At 37.4% G+C, this 27,365-nt stretch overlaps 1 protein-coding gene across 6 annotated transcripts in view; it reads left to right on the top strand.

Moving 5' to 3' along the window:
• Positions 1-27,365, top strand: part of BICC1 (BicC family RNA binding protein 1) — a 275,327-nt gene that overhangs the window by 223,763 nt on the left and 24,199 nt on the right. For 4 of the 6 annotated variants that reach the window (XM_048219269.2, XM_048219268.2, XM_057308799.1 and 1 more), the window contains exons 4-15: positions 8,614-8,709; positions 12,253-12,332; positions 14,056-14,214; positions 15,812-15,865; positions 16,309-16,503; positions 16,935-17,186; positions 19,648-19,779; positions 21,852-22,038; positions 23,868-24,029; positions 24,620-24,816; positions 24,954-25,086; positions 25,613-25,769. In XM_048219269.2, coding sequence (XP_048075226.1) covers positions 8,614-8,709; positions 12,253-12,332; positions 14,056-14,214; positions 15,812-15,865; positions 16,309-16,503; positions 16,935-17,186; positions 19,648-19,779; positions 21,852-22,038; positions 23,868-24,029; positions 24,620-24,816; positions 24,954-25,086; positions 25,613-25,769 — 1,804 coding nt within the window. The remainder of the gene's footprint in view (positions 1-8,613; positions 8,710-12,252; positions 12,333-14,055; positions 14,215-15,811; positions 15,866-16,308; positions 16,504-16,934; positions 17,187-19,647; positions 19,780-21,851; positions 22,039-23,867; positions 24,030-24,619; positions 24,817-24,953; positions 25,087-25,612; positions 25,770-27,365) is intronic. The other 2 variants (XM_044386082.3, XM_026504239.4) reach the window with 1 other exon arrangement.

Raw genomic sequence — 27,365 nt, 5'->3', positions numbered from 1 at the left:
TATTGCTCTGGAGGGACCTGGTAAAATGTGACATTTGGATTGACCTTAAGGGGGTGAGGATTGGACGGACTGAGCCAAAAGTGAAAACAGTACAGTGTTGGATGGCTTCAGGCACAGAGATATGGGGATAAGAAGCCATAAGACATGTTGGTGCAATGGGGAGTGTTTATGTTTGGCCGTAGTGGAGGTTATCTGAAGGGAATGAAGGGAAGTGAAAGCTGAACAGCTGGGTACGATCCTGATCATGAGGGCTTTGGGAACCACAACAAACAATTAGAACTTTTAATTCTATAAAGTTGGGAAATCATGAAAGGTTTATGATGAGAAGGATGGGTTTTGGAAATTATTGTTAACAACTAACATGCTTTTTGTGAAACGCACACTTTCCGTCACTACAAATGCAGCAAGTCTAGGTGGCATTTGGAGGAAGGCATGCTGCGAATCGGGAGGTTTTAAGATCTGTGGTCACCTACCTGGCTCTGACTGAGGTGTCCTCACCACAGTGACTGGACTTTGTGGGATGTGGCTGGCCCATTCTGGTGAACACTCCATGAACATTGACGAAGGAAGGGAAGGAAGACTAGAACTTTGTTCATTCCAGCTCTGAAGTTCTTTGGTATATGTAGGGGATGTTCTGAAACAAGATTTTATATCATCTGTTGAATAAAGATCTATTTCTGTAGCAGAATGATAAAAGTTCCAGGATTTTTACTCTAATACAATATGTAGAATTTTTTTTTTAAGGAATCAACTTAATTCAAGTGTGGCTTCTTTCACGACCTTCCATTCTTTCTGTTACTACTTTCTCCTGTGTCTCTTAGAATAACTGAAAGAAAGTGATGATGAACACAAACTTGGTGTCATCTTTTTGGTTAGCTTTCATGTTTTAAATATAACTGCTGAAATTATGCCTCAAAACGTAATTGTTGAACATTTCTGAATAGAAGACTAATATCAGTTTGCAGTAATGCCAAACCAAAATTGAATCCTTAAAGTATTTTAAAATGTGCTCTCTTAATGTCTTTAAAAAATTCCTTCTGCTTAGATGAAGACTTCTCAACTGTTTGTTTTTTTGAGAATCTGTATATATACCCGTTCAGAAAAACTTACCAATGCATACGTACACAGTCTTTGAATGCAATTAGAGGCAGGTTCACCAGCCCCACAAAGATGATCCATAGACCTCCCCTGCTTCAGGAAGAAACTCTGACTTTAACCTGTACCCCTGAAACAAATAATACATTATATGTTAACAGTAAAAAATAAATTAATTAGTTAAAAAAAAGAAACTCTGACTTTAGAATGATTTAGTGGTTTGCAGAAATCCCACTTCCTAAGATTTGAAATTGGCACAAAAAGATGTACGTATATAGTTAAAACAGTGTTTTCTGGGGAACATACAAACAAATGCCTTTAGAGGTAAAAAGTTGTATGGAAGCCAAGAAAATATTAAAGAAATTTTTTAATGCTGCTGAATCCACACATATTTCTCAAAGGTCCTATAAACATTACAACACATTTATCAAGGAATATCTGAAGGTGCCAAGATACTTCCAGTAATGTACCAGAATAAACATGACTGTATGATAAAAATACATTTGCATAACAGCCTCTGGGATCAGGGAGAAGGAGGACAGAGAGATGAAGGGGGGGAGGGAGGGATGAAGGAAGGGAGAGAAAACTGTCCCAGTTCTCTGCTACAGTTGTGAAGTTAACTTGTGGTGAACAATAAGAAGAAATCAATATTTTCAAAAAAGTGTCTGCTGAGATCTAAGGAATTTTATTCTTAACCTATATAAGGCATGGAGTCTACCCTGTAAAAGTGCCTTACCAAGAAAGGAGACAAGCAAAAATATTGAATGCGAGTTTCTCTGCTTCACCATTCCCGACCCCCTGTACATTTTCTCATCAAGAGAAGAGAAGGAATTGGTGGAAAACGTGTTAGCAGTCTTGGTCTGACAGGAAGCAGGATTTAAATAAACTCGAATGAAGGACAGAGTAAAAGGATAAGCAAATAGTTATTAACAGGCGATGAGGCACAGAAACTGGCAAGAGCCCAGAAGCCCTGATCCCCCCTGGGCTGTGGGGCAGGGAGAGGACAGAGGATTATGGGAGCCCCATGGAAAGAGACTGTGGCAAGGGAGTGCTTGGTGGAGGTGCACTTAAAGAACTGCACAGCTGCTACCAGAGACGGTGGTTTGGCTTCCTGGGTACCGAGCCAGGCAGAGCCAACCAAGGAGAAGGGCCCTGGGGCAGCAGCTAATGGAGCATAACCAGGTACATTCTCAACTCTTGGACTTCCCTGCTGAGAAGACAAAGAAATCCTGGTGAAGCTGTTTGTTATGAGGGTACTACCTTTGAGGTTATTATTTACTTCTATTAATGGGTGGTTTAATCACCCCCTGAGAAGGATACGTAAATAATCCTTTTCTAAGTGTCCTTGCTTGTGGGGACATTGGAGAATTCTTTCAAGAAAGAGCACTGAACTCCCCTTACCAGGATTGTTCTTGTTTCCATTTGTTTTGGAAACAGTTGCTGAAGGAAGAAGGAGATGTGGCCATAAATGTTTAAAAGAATTCCATGTATAGTTAGTGGTGGCCATAAACATATGGTCCTCACCAACTATCTGGACTCTGTTCCAACCATGTCTTTCAACTGCTGTTAACCCTGTCATTATATATTCCTGCTCCATTTTCACTGGGGAAGTCTGTGTTCAGAGCCAAAGTACATGGATAAAATATTAAGGGTAATGGCCCAACAAATAAAGGGAGGTAAAGTTCAGAAGCTGCATGGCAAAAAGCCTGTCACAGAACTGCTGATGAGAAAGAAGTAACTTTTCAAATTGAGAAAACATTTGTCATTGTCATTAACAGTTTTAAAGGTCTAAATTTTTAAGGGAATTCTTAAAACATTGTGCTTGGAAAACAAGGAGTTTTGACAAGATTTAAAGTATAAGAATGTGATTTGATCTCAGGACTTTACTGATACAGATAATCTTTTAAGGTATGAGTATTTTTTCCACATTATAAAAGTGTACTTTTTCATGGTAGAAAATACAGAGGAGCTTGAAGCATAAAATAAAATAAAAATGACCTGAGATCTTATTACTTAAAAGTAATCACTAGTCGTTGTTTTTCTTTTTACTCTGCTCAATATATGTGTATCCTTAAAATAAAATGATGGTACTGTGACTCTTTATGAGTATTTCCAGTACTTCATTACTCTTCAGGCATTTTGCACCAATTTTCATTTCCATCAAAAGTATGTTAGTTTGCCTAACCATATCCTGTTAGCCTTGTAATTTAAAGTTTCCCCCCCAATTTTATAAAATAAAATTTATTTAGTAAGGTTAAACTTTATTCAAGTTTATATATTTATTGACCATTTTTCTGTTGAATCCTTTATCCATGCCTTTTGCTTATTTTCCTATGGGACAATTAGTGTAAGTTCGCTTTTTATTTTTAATTTATAGGGGCTCTTTATAGAGAAAAACAATTTAATAAGATCAATTTCACAAATACTATATGATTCCACTTAGATTAGTACTTAGAATTTTAAAGGGAGAAAGTAGAATGGTGGTTGCTATGGGCTGGGGCAAAGGAGCATTACCTTTGGATACACGTTTAGTAAATCCTGATTTAGAAACTGTTAGACCTCAAGGTAACTTTAGATATTTTTATTAAGAAAAGTAAAGTACCATTTTGAAGTTATTTGATAATTTAATTTATAATTTTTTGCCTCAGAAGATATAACTCTCTTAGGACTAAGAGATTAAGACCCTTGGTTCCAGCTTACTCCAAAGAGTTCTCAAAAAAAGTATGAAAGACACAAATAATATACAGAATAATGTTACAGTGGAAGACAGGGACATGACAATTGTCTTCACTATGTGTGATGCATAAAAAGACTATTAACAGCTTTTCAGCTAGTCTGTAGAAAGTGGAAGTAGGAAGAAAGGATTGGCAGATAGACATTTTGCCAGTAATTGAATGTTCATTTACTTAACGTTAGGTAACTTCCAGTTTTCGTGAAAATTACTAACTTTCCTGATACCCTGAACAAGCTTGAAACAGTTTAATACCCAGAGTCCCATGAACCCTTAATTAACTGCTCTTCAGTGCAGTCTGTGAAACTTTCTCACTAGATCTTAAAACAAAGATGAGAAAGGTGGAGAATATTTATGCCAGTCTCAGGCTGGCAAGTTACTTTTAGGACTGAATTCCTAAGAGTTTTGCTGTTTCTTACATACATCCTTAATTGTGCCTCAGATATCTTCAGAAGACAGAATTTCTGGGTTTTAAATTTCTTCTCTTCGTAAGCTGGAAATAAAACAAACAGATTGTGTATGTGGTATGATGTGGTCAAGTCTTCATTTATGGTACTTCCTTTGTCTAAAGTGTGTGAACACTTAAATGCATGGTTGCTTTTTGGTAATGGCAGCCAGCAGTTTTGTGTTAGGATTTTTCACGAATAGTCCCAGCTGTTGTAAAAAGGAACAATCTGCCCTGGCCATAGATAACAGCGCTTTGGGTTTAGACCACAGGCAATACCACTGGGACCTTCCATGTACACTGTGCACATCAGTATTCCTTGGAGAGAGAATGACGATTAGTCACTTCTGGCTCCTCGAAATTCTTGCGTAACTTGCTGTTATCTCAGTACAGTCTCCAGGGGAGGCTTTATCTTGGCACATGCCTTCATCCCCACTGCAGCTCTCCCTCCTTCATCAGACGGACCACAGAGTATGGGCCTGGGACTCCTGTTCCATTCAGTATGGGTTCTCCTTCCTCATCCTGGGTCCTTGCATTATTGTTTTTGTCATGCCTTGTATCTTGGGCTTTGTTGCCACTGTGACGAGAGTCGTCCATCTGTAGCTCATACGTATGTGCCCATCCTCCCTTGCAGTAACCTAGCACTGCCGATGCTTTCTGTAGAATTGTTACATACATATCATTCAGACGATTCCAGATTTCCTCCTGGCACTTCAATTTCCTTTCTTCCCCCTTGCCAGAATCCTTGTCTTTATCTCTGGAATATAAAGCTCGGATGCCAAAAGGCTTCAAAAAGTAATTGAGTTAGGCTTTGTGTTTTTAGCTTTCTTTTTCCACACTCCATGTTCCAGAGCTAGATTTCTCTTGTGCTTTGGATTTTTCTTGCCCTCTTTCTGCCTGAACAGCAACTCTGCAGTTATGCTTGGAGTTATCTTACACTGTGTAAGATAAGGTGGTTTGTAAGATAAGGTAGTTTACTCTTTTCTGATTCTCACACTTCTTAAATCCATCTGTTCTTGATTATTTCACCTGTTATGCCTTGATTTTGCTTTATACTTTGTTTGCATTTCATTTTTCTTCTCTGAAATTATTTCTAGGTTTTTGCTGAGTCCATATAACTTCTGACTGCGTAAACGGCTTTGATATGGTACGTAGGGGCCTTAACAAAGAAGAGGCATGTGCCCAGTTTACCCCTTCCCTCCCTCATGCCTTATTCCCTCCTCAAGTTGAAACAACACAGAACAATTAGAAGAGCATATTGTCATTATATTGTGAATGCTTTTATTGCTGATTATATTGGAGATATTGGCATTCTATCAGTAAAAGTTCTTGTGTATCTTCCAGCTAGCTTTGAATTTTCAAATGTGCATTTTCAAAGGATAATAGCTCTTTTCTACCTAGTTGATGAAGGGCCCGTAGGCTCCATGTTGGTATGTGAATGCACCCTCTCCTTCAGCAAAAACCCGCCTAAAAGTGCTCATTACCACAGTGATGAGGGCACCTCGTCTCCAATCATTGCCAAATAGTTGAACTGAGAAACGTCTTGAAGAGCTTGTCATACTTTCTATCTTTTGATTTGCTCATGTCAGTTATGCCACTATCATGTCAGGAACACACTTCCTCTGTTGAGTATTAAGTTTCATTCTGCCAAATGCAGTTTTGATAGGAAGTTATCCTGGGGTATCATGGTGTGTAAACTGATTATGGGTACCAATGGAAACATCTTTTTCTCATGAAAACTAGGTTTTTTATTTTAAAACACATTTGCTTTTGCATTTCTCTCTCTTCTCATTCCCCTTCTCTTCGAATTGACTAGGAAGAAGATTTTTTTTCTGTTTTAAAACAAGATAAATAAGGATTATTTTATGCCTTATTCTAAAGCAACATAGATCATTTAGGGAATGCTTGCAACAGGTAGATTTGGTTTTTTCTTGATCCAGTTGTAATATTTGATGTGTTATAGCCGCTCTCCAACATTTAGCCAATACTTATAGCTTGGGTTGTTGTACGTACTCTCCAAATACACTTCACCTTCTTATTCTAGCTCAGTTTATTAGAATTCTTGTCATCAACGAGCGTTCCTTGAAAGAATCTGGTGTCTATATTACTGGCTATAAAATCAGCTTAAAATGCATAGACTTATTGTCATTCTGTTTCATTTCTTTAAAATAATTCCCAGTAAGGTTTAATGAGTCAGTTCAGGTTTTCTCTGTCTCTTACTAAAGTATATATGTTCACTTAAAAATGTGATATCAGTATGTTACATGACTTGTATATAACATTTTTGTTTAAAAAGGAAAGCCTGTTTCTCAAGAGGTCAGAAGGAAACTTTCGTTTCACAGAAAAATACGGGCCATGGCCCCATGACCGAGTCAAATGCACTTTTGTTGATCAGCAGTGACTTGCCAACTTAAAGGAGAAGGGATCAAAGTAGCACATGGATTGGCAGGTATCTAATTTTGAACCGCGACGTGGCTCCGGGAGGGTTTGAAGGAGACTCCATCTCCATATGTGGTTTTCACTGCATTTGTTCGGTGCCTGCAAGCATGTTATTCAGGAAATGCCAGTGGAGTGAATACAGAATTTCACCTATATTGATACAGACTTGCACATTCCTAGGGTGTGCAAAACAAGAGGAAAGCCCTAGCTGCTGACTCCGAAGCCAGTTGTGGGTCATGGCAGATCACTATGACCCCCATTTGTGTTTACTGCCTACAGCGTGAGGCTCTTGGAAACATTTAGATTGTGATGTCTTAGGTGAGCTACTTACATGAAATACCAAAAACTTGGAAAATAAAGTTATTTATGAGGTTAGTTTTATTTAAGAATGTTATAGTACTGCTTCACACCAAAGACATTTAGATTTATTTGGAAAGTATAATGATGTTCTGACCAAACTCCCTCATGGAAGAAACTCTACTGCAGAGATTCAGTGACTTTTCCAAGGTAACAGATCTTGTTTATGACTTTCTTCTGATTCAGAACTTACTATCGTAATTGTGGAATCTATATATTTTCCCCACAATGTGAAAGGAATCTGTTATGGAGTCAGTCATTCAAACTTTTAATACATTCTGCGTGATACCTGCTGGCTTCTCGTAGCATTTCCCTATGTGATCCAAGTCAGCCGGTACCTGTGAGATGTCTAGGGCTTTTTCTGAGTCTTGGTTTATACTGTCTGTTTGATAAAATCCTTACCCTGCAGCCACAGTCTTCCTCATTAAAAAAAAAAATGCCTGTTACTACTTTGGAACCAACTACTTGCTGGCTGTGGATATATTCTCAGTGATTATAGGGAATTTCAGAGGAAGTTAGAGATACCTTTCCTCCTGTCAACCCTGACCACTTCTAACACTGTTGATGGACCCAGCCCCAGCCAATGTCCTTCTTCTTAGACAGTTTAAAGGCTAAGACTTTTTAGGAAGAACTTGAAATAAAAGTGAAGAGAGCTCTAAGCCAAAAGAAAGTGAATTCTGTCCACTGCTCTCTTCTTATGGATTTGAGGCCAGTTTGACAGCTTCATATACATTCATAAAATGTACCAAAGCCATTTTGATTTCAGGCCATGATGTGGAACTTTTCCCCATAAACAAAAGTGCAACTCTAATATTACGTCTTCCATTTTGGGTATTGGTGGGAGGAGTCAGTTTAGTTAAACAAGGGATTTTCTGTTATTTTCTCTCTCCAAGAGAACCTGCTGAGAATGAAAGCATTGCTTTGATTTTTTTGATGTTGAATCTTTTCGCAACAACACTCAGTCATGGAGACAGGAAAGTGCTATCAACAGATCATTGGTGGAACAGTGATGGCTTAAATTCATCGTATGTCAATAACCCATTACTTTCTGTAGCATAATAAATACAATGAAAGGGCTGACATAAGTCTTTCCTATAGATTTTGCTCTGGGATAGGAATGGAATGAAATGAAAAGGAGGTTTAAGCTTTGAGGAGAGACGGAAAAGGAAATAAAAACTTTTACTAATGTTTCCAGGAATGGGAATGTTTCCAGGATGGGAAACCAGAGAGTACAACCAGAGTACCAAGAGATACCCTTTTAAAACCATAACTAAACTTCACTTAAGTTCATATAAACATCCCAACTCTTCTAAATATGTATCTTTACTGAAAATATGATTTTTAGCATGTATTCTTATAAAAACAATTGTTACCTTATCAACTCCTTATGAATTTCCATATGGAAGTCATAAAAACCTTTTTTGCTCAAAGGTTTAGCTCTTTTGCAGTATACACATATAAAATACCCATTTCTTATCCATGTCCACACAGCTTCATTTAACTTCTTGAAGGTTGGATCACCATCTGGTCTTCCTCTCTTCCATAGGATTACACCACAGAGATGTGAACAGATTGATGGGGCAGGAATCTAAAAACCAGAAATCTGGATGGACATCTGAGAGTTCTCTGTATTTTTATAGAGGTACTGAGATCAAAATAATTTGAAGTCAAAACTGTTCTGGGAAGTGCAGGACATATGATCACCTTAGATATGAAGTTTAAGCTCTTCCCGTGGATTTCCATCTCCTCCTTCTGTGTAACCATTTCCAAAAACAGGGACACCTTCAGTCCATTCACCTACTGTTTAATGAGTATCTACTACTTGTCTGGCACCGTGGTAGTTTTAAAACTAATTAAGATAATCCTTGTATTTAGAGAGATTGAGGATTGATTATAAAGCAATGGATACTATTTTTAGAGCAAATATCTCAAAACTTTCATGCCTAAATTGGAGTTGTCCTTCAAAGCAATTATTTTGAGGCAGGGGGAGACTGTACACTTATTCCCTATTACTCTGCCATCTTCCAGCAATCTTCATAGCTGGCCTTATTCTTTTATGTTTATTAATATAGCTAATCCTATAACTTTTCTCCATCATATATTTCCAGAATAGGTCTGAGTAAAACCTCAGCCCCTTGCAGGATACATTTAAATTGTGAAATAGAACATTCACTGAATATAGAGAACTGAATTTCAGATTTGAAAGAAGCACATTAAGTTCAGCCTGGAATAAGAGCTCACATGCTGTAGATAGCTTTTAAAAAGCAAGGGCAAAGGAGGGAACGAGGAAGACACTCTTATTGGCCACATTAGTAATCTAAACCAGAATATTGTCATGATTGTTTTTCTCTATACTTATGAGACTTGATTATTTAAAGATCTGTTTTCCAAATAAGTACCGCTTTAGGTCCTGGAGACTTTTTTGATATTAACATGTTGGTGAATGCGTGTTGTGTGTATCTCTATGTCCATTGATAATTTATATTTTTAGGTCACTAGATGGTGCTCTTTCACTTTGAAATAAAATGTATTTTCCATTGAGGCTTTTGCTTTTTATTTTATTGTTCTGTTGATACAGAGGTGGTGGAAAATCAAAATTTTTCGTAGTTTGGATCTGAGGCTTCCTTCCCTCTACAGGTGCATAGGAATTTTAATGTGATTATCCAGCCTGTAAAAGTAATAGGTTTTCAGATTAGCATACCACTCAATACTTAATTTATTTTGTAAGAAAATACATTTTTCCCTTGTAGAACCATTTTATGTTACGTATACTTGGCTAATACATAGGACACTACAATTATTATTTTTATGTGGTTTCATCTGTCCTATACGTGATTGAAAAATGACTTGGGAAACAAACAAAATGCCGGTTACTGGATCCTGGAGACCCAGGAACGTATATTTTAGCAAGAGCTACAATTGAGAGCAATCAGGTATGTTTTGAGAAGTGCCAGGTTCTAATCCCCCAGTAGTAAGTGTTTTCAGTGGAGATTAACGTCAGAGTCAGCTGACAGTAATTGAAACCAAAGTCAAAGATAGCTGGGATCAAAATTTTGAATGTAGTTAACTGCCTCCAGGAGTTATAATGGATATAATAAGAATTATTGAAGAAAATGCTTTGTTTACATAAGTATGTTAAAGTTGGTGGGAATCTTACAGAGAAAAAGTGGTTCCTGTTAGGATGCCCTAAAGGAGTAAGCAATGTGAACATGATACCATACTCACTGGAGGTTGTTTGACATCCGTTTTGCCCTACTTTTGGGTTCGTCACCTAATAATACCTGACACGTAAACATTTTAGAAGGTTTAAACCAATCTTAAGATCTTTCATCTTCACAGTGTCCCTGTGACATGGCGAGTTTCAGAGGAGGAATTAGAGAACAGGGTAGGAAGAAGAGTGTAAGGCCAAGGCAACTCCAGGGAGACAGTCTGGGGCAGGGGGAGGCGGGTGACTGGAGGTGACAGCACGGACTCAAATTAAGCACAGCTGCTTAGATGTCTCCCCAGGAGGCCAGAGGCATTCCTGAGCTCTGAAGCTTGGTGGGGCATTGTTGTTGACTAGGATTGCTCTGTCCTGGTCTTAAGAGCCTGTAGCTTTAGGACAGGGTTTCCTCCCTCCTTCCCTCCCTCCCTCCTTCCCTCCCTCCCTCCTTCCCTCTCTTCCTTCCTCTCTTCAATTGCTCATTTTTACCTTATGAATATGACATGCTCATCATGGCATTGATTTTCAAATGGACTGTTGGATGGGGATCGGTAAGTCATAGTATCAGGGAAGTATGTGTAATTTGATAAAATTCCCACCAGGTGATTCTTTTTTCTTATTCTAGAGAATTGATGGTTTGGAAGGACCAGTTGGAACTGCTTGTTAATTGTAAAAAATGCTCAGCAAACATTTCCTGACCCTGTTGCTGATCTGAAGTGTAGTTCAGTGTGGGGAGGACTCAGCGGAGAAGGTGGTGTGTTGTACACAGACACTAAGGTTGACATCACTAGGGATGGTGATGATGCTCTCTGTTACTCAGCTTTATCATTTTAGTGGTAACACTTTATCACTAAGGCTAATGGTATAGAACTTCTGGCTTACCCCAGATGGTCTTGGTTTCTGTCAGGCCGACCCACGGGGTAAGAGAACACCCCGTTGTAGGGGAGACTTGGAAACCTGACAGAAGTGAGAACTGAAGAGACACGTCCTCACCCGGAGTTTTGGCTGTGATGTTTCCCTCCCTGTGAAGATTCCAGCTTGGCGAACTGCCTCACCTCCTTTAAGCTTTTACTCAGACCTCACTTTCTCTACCCTGACCCCCCTTCCCATGGCTGGTACTCTTCATCCTTTTGTCTTGTTCTCCTTTTCGCAAGTTGTGTTCTAATACATTAGATAATTTGTTTATTTGGTTCATTTTGGTCTCCTTGTACAAGACTGTAAGCTCCATGTCGACAAGGGTCTTTTTCTTTACTGATATATCCTCCAGCCCCTAGAATAGTGCCTGGTACATAGTAGAGGTTCAGAAAATACTTGCTGAATGAATGAATGAATGAATGAGTGTTTTCCTTTATAACAGTCTGTGACAGTAATAAATAATACATGTAGTAATACAAATATAGTCATTTAACACTAATTCTGAGTAAATATTAAATATTCCTGAATGAAGATAATGTTTTATTCTGTAGATACCTTCTGAATTAGGTTATCACATGGTTTAAAAGTGTGGATCCAGAGTTGGAAGACATTGGATTATAATGAATGAGCCTCTGAGTGGTTTTCTAGGGCAAGTTACTAAACTGCTCTGTGCCTTAATTTCCTCTGGAAACAACATTGCAAAGCTCTGGGGTAGATTAAATGAGTTAACACATTTAAAGCCTTAGATCAGGACTTGGAATGTAGCAAGAATGTAGTAAGTAATAAATTGAATTTATAGATTCTTCACTTGTTTAAAAAATAATTACATGATAAACTTCTTTTGCAGTTAAATGCTTTAGCCAGCTTTCAGAAGGAAGAAGGCCACACAGAAAAACATACACAGCTTGGGGATTTTTCCATATTCCTGTTTTAATTACAATGTTAACACACCTAGAATGAATCAAATACTGAGTTTCTTATGGAATCTCTTTTCTTATATTGTAACATCAATTTTATAACGAAGAGTTTGGGGTTTCATATGAGCCCTTTGTTTTTTATTTCTTATAGATCCCCATATTAAGGTTTCTGGAAAGAAAGAAGATGTTAAGGAGGCCAAGGAAATGATCATGTCTGTCTTAGACACAAAAGTAAGTGAATGTTAAGGACACTCAGATGTCAGAACCTTGTCTCTGCAAGGGCTACTTCATGCTGTTATGAAAAGAACCATTTGGAGAAGAAAAGCCAGGAGAAAGTAATGGTGGGTTTTAAAATAAGCATGTGTGATTCTACAATGGATGTAAAGTTCTGTTTAAAATTTGAATAGGTTCTCAAGCTGGGTAAATGAGTAATATTATATATACATACACCCACACATGTGTGAGTAAGTACATGTAAGTACATATGTCTGTGTTTGTATGTGTATGCCACCTTTAGAAATAGACATTGATGCTGATTAGTATAGGGCAAGTAACGATGTTTGGAAGAATTAGCATATTTGCCTTTATAATGCCAGAATGATCTATATAGTTGTATGTCATGGCATGAAACTTGACAACTTTCTCTTGTAAGTTCTTTCTCTCTCTGCAGGTACAGGTTAGAGAGATAATAGGGAAATTTAGATGTATAAAAATGTATACTCATTTGTGCAAATTTATTCTAGTAAACACTTCTAAATCACTTATATATGGCAGGCACTTTGCTAACAAGCATCTTACAAATATTAATTTGTTTAGTGTTCATAACCAACTCAGCACAAAAGTACTAGCGAATTTGCCCAGAATCCAATAGCTAATAAATGGAGAGGTGGGATTTAAATCCAGGATGTCTGGTTCTTAACCGCTATGTTTTGCCACCTGGTATTTCGTTGAAATGGTTTCTGATCTCTTCCTTTTTTTTTTTTTTTTCTTTTCTTGATCTTTTTTATTTTTAAGAATTATTCACCTTACAATTATTAAATATTCTAGAATCTTTTCCCAAAAAGAATATCTTTTTCCTGTATTTCAAATGTTAAACTAAAAGAACTAAGTTTGAAAATCCAAGTATTTAATGGATATAAGTTTAAAATTTAAGAATTAAGATATGATATGATATTTTTAACATCTTGTATTTTGATTTTTTTATTTTACTTTTTGAGGACTGAAGAATTTTTATATCAGTCTTATAAATGAGAAAAGATTTCATGTCTTTATAATTTTACAATACTGAATTTCCCAAAATTAAGTACACAGATTCTCATATGATCACAATTATTCATTACATCTTAGAATTTCACATTTTGCTTAATTATAACTAATCTTCTACTTTGTATTGCTTTAAGCAAGCCATGTTACTGCTGGAGCTCTGTGCTTTGGTAGCCCTTCCTCATTCTTATCTCTGAGAATAACAGGTCTGCTCTGTAAAATTTTACTTATAGTAATAGGCAAGTTGTGAAAATAATGCTTACAAATACTTTCTTAGTGTCACAGTTCAACACTCCTACTAACCTACATTTATTCAGTCTTTTAATTATTTTCATCTGTTTTTAGTTATTTGAATTAAATGTTTCATGAATAATGTCTGTTAAAGAAAAAACTGAGCAATTTATTTGTAATTATACCTGACTTTATTTAAATGCTGCTTTCCAAAAAGTTATCTTGGTAAAGAGTATATCTTTTATTTCTTCTGACAAATTTGTCTTAAAGTGTCTTAAGTGTCTCTTTCTCATAGCCAAAGAGAAAGTATATGTTTGTAGATGAAGATGATATTACCAAGAAATCTGTAAGATTTCCCACCAGGTCACTTGTTAGTACTGTTCCCTTGGAGAAAAAGTGTTTTAAGGAGTAGTTCCTTCCTTTTGCATGCATCAAGAATTAATACATTATTTCCATATAGAGCAATCGAGTCACCTTGAAGATGGATGTTTCACATACAGAACATTCTCATGTAATCGGCAAAGGTGGCAACAATATTAAAAAAGTGATGGAAGAAACAGGGTGCCACATCCACTTTCCAGATTCCAACAGGAATAACCAAGCAGAAAAAAGCAACCAGGTACTTTGTCTTTTTGCATGAATGATTATGGAACAAATTAAAGCTTTATTTTTCCATATGCATATCTTTTTTGGGAGGTGAAAGCAAAAAAATAACCATAGACATACCATATGTGGAATCTGAAAGAAAAAAAAAAAAACACAAATGAATAAACAAAAAGCAGAAGCAGACCGGTAAATGCAGAGAACAATCTGATGGTTCCCAGAGGAGAGGGTGGTGGGGGATGGGCAACGTGGGTGAAGGGGAGTAGGAGGTACAGGCTCCCAGTTATGGAATGAATAAGTCATGGAAGTAAAAGGCACAGCATAGAAAAGATAGCCAGTGGTATTGTAATAGCTATGGTGAGCATAGCATAACTTATGAACTTGTCAAATCACTAATGTTGTATTCCTGAAACTAATGTAACTTTATGTGTCAACTGTACTCAAAAAAATAAAAAACAAGAAGAATGTATGTCCCCTTTCCAAGGAGACTGAAGATGCTCTACTTTTTTAAAGAGATGATTGTAGATAGGCTATAAACTTTTACTCTCTAAATGGTTGTGGAAGAGAGAGCAACGTGAATGTGATGGCAACGTAAAATGAAGTCCCTGAGACAAGGCCCGGAGAGCATTATGTTAGGAAAGGACCTGGAACCTTGCCTAGTCCAAGCACGTGTCCGCTGTGGGGATTCTGTCTGTAGCACTGCACACGTGGTTCTCCAGGGTCCACCACATCACCTCTTCAATGCCTGAGTGCCCATCTACCTCACATTGACTGAATTATGTCTCTCTTTAGTTTATACACATTTTTTCTAGCTTTTGTGTTTGAGAACAAATGAAACTCACCTGTCCATACATTTTCAGTACTTGAAGATCAGATAGTATTATTTGTGTCATTTGGAAGTTTCTTCTGTAATCTAATCATAGTACTAGAAACTGTCAGCCACAAAGATGAATAAGATAACCGTTTTTTCTCTGTGGGGACTAATGGTGACAGTGACACATAAGGAAGATAGCAAGGGCAGTATTCAAAATATTTGACAATTGGTACGGCTTGGGGCATGGTCTATCAGGAGCAGTGCCCTGGAACCCCACGCCTTTACCCTCATGCCAAGATTAATTCTTTAGTTGATGGATCATGAGAAGGTTCAGGGGATCCCAGAAGAGAGCTGGAGGTGGTGTTGGAGCAAAGATTTTTTTTAATCAGCTAGCATGAAGTAGTTCAATATTTTGAGTACTTACTGCAGCAATAACATTGTATACTGATATACAGGACAGACTTGATATACAGTATGCAGAGTTTAAACAAAAGGTAGAAATGCAGCAAACAAGATGATAAAGTAGACAGGATGGCATTATGGGGACTGTGAAGCTTTAGGTAAGTTCAGGGGTTGATGTAAATCAATTGACACAAATCAGCTAAGGAGCTCATTAAAATGCAAATTGTGATTAAGTAGGACTGGGTTGGTGCCTGAGATCCTTCATTTTTAACAAGCTCCCAGATAACGGCAGTGCTGTTTTTTCTGGATGACATTTTGAGTGGCAAGGGTATAGATGATTAGAAAAGCAGATGTGGGCTCAATTAAAATCTAACTCTGTATTTTCTTATTTTTGCAGGTGTCTATAGCAGGACAACCAGCAGGAGTAGAATCTGCCCGAGTTAGAATTCGGGTAACTATTTATTACCTTAATACTATAAATCAGTGTCAGCAATGTTTGCATCATAAGGCAATAAAAATGTCTTAATTTATCAATTTATAACCAAATCATATGTTCAATAGTTACGAAATAGTGACAAAAGTTGTTTTAATGTGTTGAAGATGTTTCTTAGAGATATTCCATATTGCTCCTGACTCAGTTTTTCTGATGATTTTAAAATGACGAAAAAGAGGCCCAAAGAAAAATCCATAGGCAGTTTAAGTTACAAACTCTCAGGTTTCACAAAAGACTCCTTTCATTTGAGAAACTTTACAAAGTCTACCCAAGCTTCTGTCTATAATAAAAACAATTTATGTTTTAGCATTCTATCCTCAGAAAAGAAGGAATGAGTTATACACATCTCTAAATGTGTAGTGATTCAGCTGTCTGCTTTGGGCTCTCATACTTTCATTTAGGAGCTGCTTCCTTTGGTGCTGATGTTTGAGCTACCAATCGCTGGGATTCTTCAACCAGTTCCCGATCCTAACTCCCCCTCGATTCAGCACATATCACAAACGTACAACATTTCAGTGTCATTTAAGCAGCGTTCTCGAATGTATGGTGCTACTGTGATAGTACGAGGGTCTCAGAATAACACCAGCGCTGTGAAGGTAAATAATTGAAATAATTATGAACATCTTAAGTGTAGAAATTTTGCAAGTTTTTAAAATTTTTTTTAGATTTTATTTGAGAGAGAGAGTGAGAGAGTGGGCACGAGTGGTGGGGGGGAAGGGCAGAGGGAGAGGGAGAGACAGGTTCCCCACTGAGCAGGGAGCCCGATGTGGGGCTCGATCCCAGGATCCTGGGATCACAACATGAGCCAAAGCAGATGCTTAACCGACTGAGCCACCCAGGTGCCCCTATGCAAATTTTATCTTTAAAGGATTTTAAACTATTTCATTTTCCAGAATTTTCCCTTGTATTGCATTTTTGCTTATAGAATGTGTTGAGTTTCTCCATAGCTATTAGAAGTGCACTAGAATCTTTCCTTGTATGTACAGTTATTCTATAGGATTCTTTCTTTCCTACCCTTTTCTCATAGGAAGGAACTGCCATGCTGTTGGAACATCTCGCTGGGAGTTTGGCATCAGCTATTCCCGTGAGCACACAACTAGATATTGCAGCTCAACATCATCTCTTTATGATGGGTCGAAATGGAAGCAACATCAAACATATCATGCAAAGAACAGGTGCTCAGATCCACTTTCCTGACCCCAGTAATCCACAAAAGAAATCCACCGTCTACCTCCAGGGCACCATTGAGTCTGTCTGTCTTGCAAGGCAATATCTCATGGTAGGTTTACTGAAATTAGTGTTATAATTTCATTTTATTTTATTTACTTCTTTGGGTACAGTGTATGTGGCTGCACACACCTTACTCCTGTGGTATTTATGAAAATGTTTTGGAAGCCTTGTCAAATAAGTTTCTTGGTAAAAGGAAATAAAATATGTATGTAAAGTATGTAGTGCCTTATAGGCTTAATTTCATTACATAGGCGAGTGATTTCTTTGCAGTATTTTTTTTAACTTAAACACAGAAGAGGACACAATGAAATAATGTATTTCTGTATTCTGTGGAAGGTGATTATTTTCATCTGACATGTAGTATTTGTTTGCATTTGACAAAGTCTTCTGTTTAAACAGAAAAATAATATCTTTTACCCTCAAAGGTATAAATTTTAGTAGCATGAGACATGTGAACATTTCAGAGATCTCTGATACAATTTTTAAAATGGTATTTAAGCCACAAATTTGAATCTTAATGCATTGAAGAAAATAGCCGTTATATAATTCAGTACTGCTTCCTATTTAAAATTTGCAATATTTCTTTCCTTCTGCTATTCATTTAAAAACGCAGTGTGTAGGTTGATACATAGTAACAAAATGGATTGACGTAATGTGGACTTACAAATTATTTTATTAAAAACACCATTGTATTCTCCTGTTCAAGAACTTGACCTTTAGTGATATTTGAAACAGTAAGCCTCAGGTACGGTCTTTACTTGCAGAATTTGTTCTTGAGAAACTTTCAGAAAATCCAGTTTTTATTTTTTAAGAGAGAGAAAGGAGGACAAGCAGGGAGGGGAGGGGCAGAAGGAGAGGGAGAGAGAGAATCTTAAGCAGGCTCAGTGCTCAGCACAGAGCCCTACTCAGGGCTTGATCCCAGGACCCTGAGATCATGACCTGAGCCAAAATCAAGAGTCCAATGCTTAACCAACTGAGCTACCCAGGTACCCCAGAAAATCCAAATTTTTATTATTGATTCCATTCCTCTGATAAATAAGAACTTTCCATAATCATTAAGGATTATAATACATAATTATTTTGTTGTAAATGATTTTTTTTTTAGCCAAGCTTAGTTTATTAGGATACTTTTAATATATCACTAATTAGGTAGCAAATTCATGTCCAAAGATTATTATGATTACTCTTCATAATTTTCTTTTTTTCTTTTTGTCTTTAGGTATTATTTTAAGTGAACTTTTTTAGGCATTCTGTACAATTAGGAATTCATATTCATACTTTGATCGTACCTACCAAAAATATAAGTGTGCAATGAGATATAGTATTGTACAATATTAAAAGAAGTGAGGAAGAGTGGGATAAATTAAAAGGCTTTAACCTAAGGGCACCTGGGTGGCTCAGTTGGTTAAGCATCTTCCTGTTGATTTCATCTCAGGTCATGATCTCTGGGTCATGAAATTGAGCCCCACGTTGGGCTCCACACTCAGCACGGAGTCTGCTTGAGTTTCCCCCATTCATGCATGTGCACTCTCTCTCTCTCGCTCTTTTGCTCTCTCTCAAATAAGTAAATAAATCTTTAAAAGAAATAAAAGGCTTTAACCTGTATTTGAAATACAAAAATCACTTTTATCCACAAGGAAAATGGGACACAGTGATTTCATTTTAATTCAGTATATTTGACTGTTACTTCTCCCGACATTTATGTACAGAACCCAGCAATCAGTGGGCTAGTACTGAGTGTCCTGGGAATCAGTAAGTATGAGATTCCTATAGTTAGTAGATTCAAGGCCAGGAAGAAAGCATCAGAGGAAAAAAAAAAATAGTGGTAACCTCTGCAGAACTAAAAAGTGAGAAAGCTAAAGGAAGAAATAGTAGTAGCAGTTTATTCCAGGAAGGAGGTAAGGTTGGAGCTGCACCAGAAGAGAGGCAGGTCTTCAGTTGGTGAAGATTTGGTGAGTTGAGACCAAAGTTACAGAATCTGTTTGAAAAATAGTCAGGAGGCTGGTCTAGCCTGGAGGAAGGGGCCGATGTGTGGACATAGAGGCCTGTGATTGTACAAGCAAAGCTGGGCCAAAATGTGGAGATCTTGACATGCTGATACATGTTTAGATTTCATTCAGAAGAAGTAAAAACCAGTACTGTAAGTCTTTGAGCAAAAGCACAGGATTAGTGCCCGTGATGTGGTTGAGGATCTAGTTTCTGGCATCACTAACAAAACAGAAGTCAAGAGAATGGAGGAATTTTCCAAGGTGGAAAGTGGGTAAAAAATTCAGGGCCAATAACAGAAACTTCAGACACATATAATTTTGTCATTCAAAAATAGTTTGTGCCCTCAGCATTATTTCTGCACCAGTTCCCTAAGCTTTGTGAAGGAATGTGATTCAGCTTTAATACTTTGCTTTACTCTTTCAGCCCATAGAATATTGCGTTTTTTGTAGGCATGTTAAATTATCAAATGTTTAAATGAGTAACGTTTCTCCTCCTACACTTTCTACTGTGACATTTCTTAGGGTTGTCTTCCCCTTGTGTTGATGTTTGATATGAAGGAAGAAATTGAAGTTGATCCACAGTTCATTGCTCAGTTGATGGAACAGCTCGATGTCTTCATCAGTATTAAACCAAAGCCAAAACAACCAAGCAAGGTTGGTCAGAGTCTGGACCCAGAGAACCATGTATCATATCATATTCTAGATAGTTTTATTTTCATATACATGTGTATTTGCATATACATGGAATTAAATATTCCATATAATATATGTCATTATATGTTATACTTTGTTATTTAAATACATGAGTTTGTAAAAACATTAATAATTATTGATCATCATTTTCTTTATGTGTTGGTTTTGGAGTCCATTTTTAATGACCATTATTTTTTACAAACATATGAGAAAGAGAGAAAAGATGTGTTTTTATTAATTTGCAACCTGGTAACTTTCAGCTTTATTAAGTTATCAGAGAGTTGATAAGGCTAAACATTGTGTTAAGTGTGTAATGTATGTGTACATATCCAATGCAATTAAAAAATATTTAGTTTACATACTCTTTGTGAGCCACTCCGCTCGCACTGGAGAGTTAAAGAATGGATGTCTATTGTCCTTAATAAAATAATAAACTAATGATAATCAAAAGTAAATAATGACATGTCCCCAGTTCAGCCTTCTTGGAACTTCTCTAAGATGTTGCAAAATTTCAATGTTTTCATGTATAGTCAAAATTTAATGGGATAAACCTGATGATATTAAATGCTAGTGAGAATATGAGGGAAGAGGAATGTTCCTACCTTAATGTTGTGTAAATTGGCATAGCACTTTGAGGAGCAATTTGGGACCTTCTATTCATGCTGAAGATGCTGCGATCCTCCTGCCCGCCAGCGTTCTATGTCCCGTTATATACCCTGAAGAGACCAGTGTACCACATGTCAAAAGACAAGAATGTTGTGGAATAAAAGAAGCAAGTTGCATAATAACATGTACTAAATGATAACATTTATGTATACTTTTTATTCTAGTAGATAAAACCCCAAACAGTTGTGCTTTCCATTTTTTAATTTCTATAAATCTTATTATATGTGCATCATGGTATATGTATAATATGTATCATAGACAATTTTTATATATGTAAATAACATGGTGTTCAGTGTCCAACTTAAGAAAAACAGTCATGCTTTTCTCAAAAGAAAACTTTAAAGAAGAAGAGAGGTTTGTGTCTAAGTGAACTTGATATAATGAGTTTAAAGTTAGAGAACAGGACATTGATTTTATGTATCTTGAAGCGTCATGCTTGGCTAATTTGAGTTGACTGGAGTCACTGTAGATACCAAGACTGGAAGATAAAGACAGAAGAGACTTTGTGCATGTAAAGAGTGTCAGGCACGAGAGGAACTCCTGGAGTTCAGTAAGAAATGAGCCAGGTCAGGGGGAAAATAGATTGTAAGTGAGAATTCTAGAGCCTTGTAGCATCCTGGGGCCATTTAGTTTTGTCTAGCTGGCCCCGATGCTGACTACTGCTTTAACTGCTTTAACGAATTTTCTTTATTGCCTATTGGAGGCTCTTCTCTTAAGTTCACCCTTCAGTTTTCTAGATGAGTCCATTGAGAAAAATATATATTGTTTGGAAATTTATTTTACCATAGGCTTTGCCAGTGATATGCCATCAGTGAGGAATAGTGGTACCTCAAGGTCCATTAGTTAACTAGTAGACTATAAATGTCAAACGTAAGTGACTATTACTATGCAGTCTATATATGGTGACGAGTTTGAGTTGTTCTGTAAAGATGAGATCAAGAAAGCTTTCATGTAACAGTAGGAGGATGCAAAGAGAATGGGCTGTAGAGGCGGAGGACCTGAGGTCCAGTCCTGTAGCTGCCCCTGCCCAGCTGGGCTGTGACCATGGGTATAAGACCACCTTATTCTCACTAAATGTGACTCCCATCCAGAAGGTTTCCAGCAAGCATCAAGATTTATGTACAGCTTCTATCCCAGTGCCTGGAACACAGGACACACCCAGTAAATTATAGCTAACCCTTTATGGTTTCACCACAAGGAGTAAACATAAGAAATAAGTGGTTAGAATTTTTAGTTGATTTTAAAACCGCATCCGTATATTCCCTGAGTGGAATCCTTATTACCATATTCATTTCTCACCCGCCTCCCCAATTCATTGTCGACTACTTGCATGTCACCTTTTTCTTTCCCATTATGTGTTTTCATAGTCTGTGATTGTGAAAAGTGTTGAGCGAAATGCCTTAAATATGTATGAAGCAAGGAAATGTCTCCTCGGACTTGAAAGCAGTGGGGTTACCATAGCAACCAGCCCGTCCCCAGCATCGTGCCCTGCCGGCCTGGCATGTCCCAGCCTGGACATCTTAGCTTCGGCAGGCCTTGGACTCACTGGACTAGGTATAAAATTTATTATTATAGCGCTTCTTAGTCACTGGGGGATCGCTTAGCCCGTTCCCTTTCTTTCTACCATTTGGGACTACATTTTAAAGGCTATTTTTTTCCCTTGTCAGTCCCTAAGATTCGGTGAAAAAGCAACAAAACTCACATCAATCCATTTTGGGTTTCTTGTTAGACTCCATAGATTTTTGTTACCTAGATTCTTTTTATTTTGGCATACATAATCAAGGTCTGACTGTTTTATTTTCAGTGGCTGTGTTTGTTCTTCTAAATTAAGAATGCCATTGAGAGTGAAGTGAGCAGGCTGACTATAATTTATGTGTTTGTTCTCTCTTGCATTTGCAATATTGCCGTCCATCCCTAGAGGTAAAGATTATCCAGTTTGCTTTTCAAAAAGTAATTGCAAATCTGTGTGAGGGGTAGGGAGAGGGGGAGGTGAAAGCAAGCAGAAGCCCCACTCCCAGTGGTCAGAACTGCGTCATCCGAACACAAAGGAAATCTAGCGTGCAGCTACAAAGAGGAGCAAATAGACCTGTATTTATATCTAAGGAAAGAATAGAAGATGAAAGCATCACCCCCTCAGGGCTTTAGTTTTTTGAGAAAGTGAGGTGAGGTGCTTCGTAGCTGCGATATGTACCACCTCATTTCTGGATTCCTATCTTACAGGCTAGAGTTCATTGCCATATTGCAATTGTGCTAGTTTCACTACTTTCTTGCACATTTTTCAGTAGCCTTAATATAAAAAGTCAATGTAATAACCCTAGAAAATCATTTTGCCTCATTCAGTGTTGATCTGAGACAGAAAAAATACTCTCAGCAGTCCGTAAATTTTTTTTCTAATAGCTATTTCTTGCTTTTAAAAATCATAATATGGTTATCATATGATTAAGATTCCAAGTAGCCCTGTCTAGACACCATTACAGTAAAGACCGACTCTTTTCCCTTCGGCCTCTCATCTCCCCAAATCATCCCTTCCCCTGGAGATCTGAACAGTCCTAACAACACACGCGTGTGAGTCAGGAAGTACCAGCGAGGTAATTTAGCAGCAACCAAGTTCTTCCTGCACCAGAGCAAAGATTTGGTTACTCAGTTTTTTAAATGTTTTCATGTCTATTCCTATCCTGTAATACTTACTACTTTAAAGATTCCTGGAAAGTTGTATACAATTTCATATTTCACTTTAGTATATATTTAAATGCCTGAAGAGAAGTTTCATTACTTAAATCAAACAATAAATCCTTAAAACAAGCAAAAAACAAACAAAATTTTCTGAGAAAAGTTTCACACTCATTGAGATGGACCATGGACCACAGGGAGGTCACGTGTTTTGACGTAAGGGATGCAAACTTCCACGTAGCTCAGCATCTCCATAAATGGGCCGAATGTAGTCATTCTACTACAGGAGAACATTCCCCTGTTCTCTGCGAATTATAAGTGGTTTGAAAAGAGTTTTTTTGGAAACAGAAAACAAGTGAGTTATACAGAGAAATAAAAATGAGTTTCCACTTGAGCAGAATTCTGTTCATCCTGGCTAATGGAGAGGAACGCAAAGCAGCTGGCATTGCTCAGTGACCCTAACTGTGTCCCTAGTTTACATACACTAACTTCCAGTTCTGATCAGCATCTCTTTGTAGACAGTCTGGGTTCTGTGTTGGAGTTGTATCATGCAATATCTCCTGTGAATATTCGAAAGAAGGTAATCTGTCGCTCATATTATATTTGGAAAATATCAGACTGTATCAGCGTGCATTCCAAGTGGAAATATTGGTGCGATCTGTATTTTTAAATCTTGAATTTATGCATATTGACTTGGCTTTCATTTATTGCAGGTCTTTTGGGGCCTACCACCTTATCTCTAAACACATCAACAACTCCAAACTCACTCTTGAATGCTCTCAATAGCTCAGTCAGTCCTTTGCAAAGTCCAAGTTCTGGCACCCCCAGCCCCACGTTATGGGCACCCCCACTGGCTAACACTTCAAGTGCCACAGGTGAGTATCATCTAAGTACAATCAAAGGCACGTGGTTTTTAGGTATTTAAATAAAATTTGCTGGTGGCTCTGTTTCCTTAGGGAAAAATCATGGTTCAAAGCATACTGCAGCTAAACAGAAACTCCCCAGCGTGTAAATTAGTTAAAATGAAGCATGATAAAGGAGGGAGTTTTTCATGAAAGTAGAATATAATCTTCAGACGTGACAAACAGATCAGGAGAAAGAGTATGATGAGCAGGAAGCAGTGGCAAAGACACGTGAAGCTCACCGACCTGGTCATTAGGGAACGTGGGTTCCAGCTGGACACATGTACTTGGGAGTCACATGGACGTGCTAAATCTAACTAGTTTCCTCATCAGTGCAGTGAGCTCAGATTAATTATTCTCTACAGACTTCTTCCAACTTAACATTGTTTTGTGTTTTTATAGTAATGTTAAACCTATTTACAGAGAGGTATCAAAATTGAATTCTCTCCTGAATTTGTAGCAACAAAAAGGAAGTTTTTTGTTTTTACTGAAAAAAAAATAAAGTAATACTTGTTAAATCTGACTTTTTTCCTAATATCTGTCTTCATGAAATGTCATTGTAGGCTTTTCTGCTATACCACACCTTATGATCCCATCTACTGCCCAAGCCACATTAACTAATATTTTGTTGTCTGGTGTACCCACCTACGGGCACACAGCTCCATCTCCCCCTCCTGGCTTGACTCCTGTTGACGTCCATATCAACAGTATGCAGACAGAAGGCAAAAAAATCTCTGCTTCTTTAAATGGACATGCACAGGTAATGTCCTTTGCTAGAGTGGTGTGATCTATGCTGTTTGTAAGAATTAAGCCACTGGTAATATGTTTAAACTTTCACCTAAAATGAATTTTAGAATTGTGACCATATTTGTCTGTTATTTTCTGTTATCATTTTAGTCTCCAAATATAAAATACGGTGCAATATCCACTTCATCACTTGGAGAAAAAGTTCTGAGTGGGAATCACAGCGATCCATCTAGACAGACAACTGGACCTGAGCAAGCATCTCCCAAATCAAACCCTGTGGAAGGTGACTTTCCTTCTGAATTTCAGCCTGGTCTGTTAATTGGATAAAGGGGGTTGTAAAGTCTTTGCAGTGATTTCAAGTTGGTTTTGCTAACCAGTCATGACTCATCCTGCCTCAAGTATGCAGAAAGACATCTTGAATGAAATTCCAAAGAACACAGGAAGAGATAAACTGAAAAACATTTTCCACAGAAAATCACTTCCTGTTACATTGGAACTTCCTAAAGTGGATGTAATTGTGTAAGAGGAAAGCATCAATTTACTAAATGTATACGTATAATTTTTTTCCAAGTAGAGTATTTCTTGTTTTAAAACCCTTTCACCCCTAATAATCTTTTAAAAACGTGAGGGTCTTCTCTTTGAATTTCATCTTGAATGAAATTTGAGACAGCCTGAATTTAAAGTGTGTTCTTTGCAGCTGAAAGCTGTTACTCCTGGGTCCCCTTTGAGTTGGGTTCTGATTTGTTTCCATCGCAGGTGGTTGTTGATGATAAGGTGACATTTGGATTTTCATTTTATCACTTCTGCAGGTTGTAACGATGCTTTTGTTGAAGTAGGCATGCCTCGAAGTCCTTCCCATTCTGGGAATGCTGGTGACTTGAAACAGATGATGGGTCCCTCCAAAGTTTCCTGTGCCAAGAGGCAGACAGTAGAACTGTTGCAGGGCACAAAAAACTCACACTTACAGTATGTATTTTAATCTTTAAAAGTCCTTGATCTTTTGAAAGAAAATGTCTAATAGGCTGGATTTGTTTTAAACTCAGTAGTTGGTGTTCTTCGGTTCAAATGAGTTTGATCTTCTCCAAGAATTTTTTTTTATTTTTCTTTATAATTTTCTTTTCTTTTCCCTTTTAAAAATTCTATTAAGGAATAACATCTGGTAATTTTCACTCTTATATCTTCTGTATAGTGGTAGGGTTTCTATCTGGGTTCTCTAAACCATCTCTGTGCTCTGAAACTTTAACGTCCTCCCTGCTCTTCAGCAGGGCAATATTTACTCTCTGATTTTTCTGTTAGAAATTTTCCTGCTGTGAATTCTCCTTCGTTTTGCTTTGAATTTCTAACTTAAACTATGGCTTCCTTTTCCAAGGTAGTTAATTGCTAGCTCTGGTAATAAATACTTGACAGTTTCATGATTTTATTTGTTATAAACCACAGTTAGTATAAATACATATATTGTAGTAACTGTAACTCTCCCTTACCATAATAGCACAGTTACAAATGTGTTATCCTTGCTCTGTTTTCTTTTTCTATATACTTTATTTTTTCAAATAGACAATCTATTCACACTTTAAAAAAAAAAAAAGGCAATACAGTGGAATGCTTCTATGTTGGAAGAGTTTGCTCCCATCCATCTCGGTCCACCCAATTTCCTCTACTGTCTTATTAGTTTTCTTATATACCCCTACAGAGGAGAGTATCTTAAGACAAATATAGCCTTTATATTTTCATTTCCTGTGTTTCTTACTAAAATCTGGTTTGCTTTTATAAACTCTTTGGTCAGTTAATTACTCTTTCCCATTTTGTCCAAATCCACTTTATATGTGTTTCTCCTTGCGTGGTACTAGTAGTCACAGTGAACATTATTCAGCATAGGTTAGAGAAGTGAATTTGCTTTCTTCCCTGTGTTGACGCATTTGAAGGGTATGCCTGTTCCTTTCATCATTAAGTAGGTTCTGAACTTCCCTCTCATCTAAACTAAGCTGCAGCCTCCAGAATGGTCTCTCTGCCTCACCCTTTCAGCAGCTCAGTTACTTCTTTATTTTGTTCCAGCAATTTTTTTGCACACAGAAAGTCTGATCTTGTTAACGCTCTGGCTTTAAATACACCAATCTCATCCATATCACTTGCTTCCTTTGCTTTGCTTACGCTGTTCTCCTGGCCTTCATGCTGCAGAGCCTGCCTAGGCCCTTTACATTCCAGTTCTGATGTCCTGTGTGAAGCCACTGGGAACTTCTGTCAAGCAAACAAAGTTCATTGCTCTGCCTCTTATATTCCAATAGCCTGTTCTGAATTCCTTTGAATTCCCCTGGCACAATGGAACAGTGAATAACAAAAGAAAGAATGAACAAATCAGATGAGCTGTATGACTAATACTGTTTCTTATTTCTCTTTTACTTGAGCTTAACATGCAATTGGATTTGAACTTGAGGTGCATCGCCAATCTTGCAATTCAGACGATTTTTCCTATTTTAAGGGACATTTTTATGTTCATCCATACATCCTGAACAGTTGTTGGGAAATATCTATTTATCTGATACCTGTGTCATAGTAGATTTGTTA

The sequence above is a fragment of the Ursus arctos genome, unplaced genomic scaffold, assembly GCF_023065955.2.
Source record: "Ursus arctos isolate Adak ecotype North America unplaced genomic scaffold, UrsArc2.0 scaffold_7, whole genome shotgun sequence".
Classification (NCBI taxonomy): Eukaryota; Metazoa; Chordata; class Mammalia; order Carnivora; family Ursidae; genus Ursus; species Ursus arctos.
This window is presented reverse-complemented; position numbering and strand designations above follow the sequence as displayed.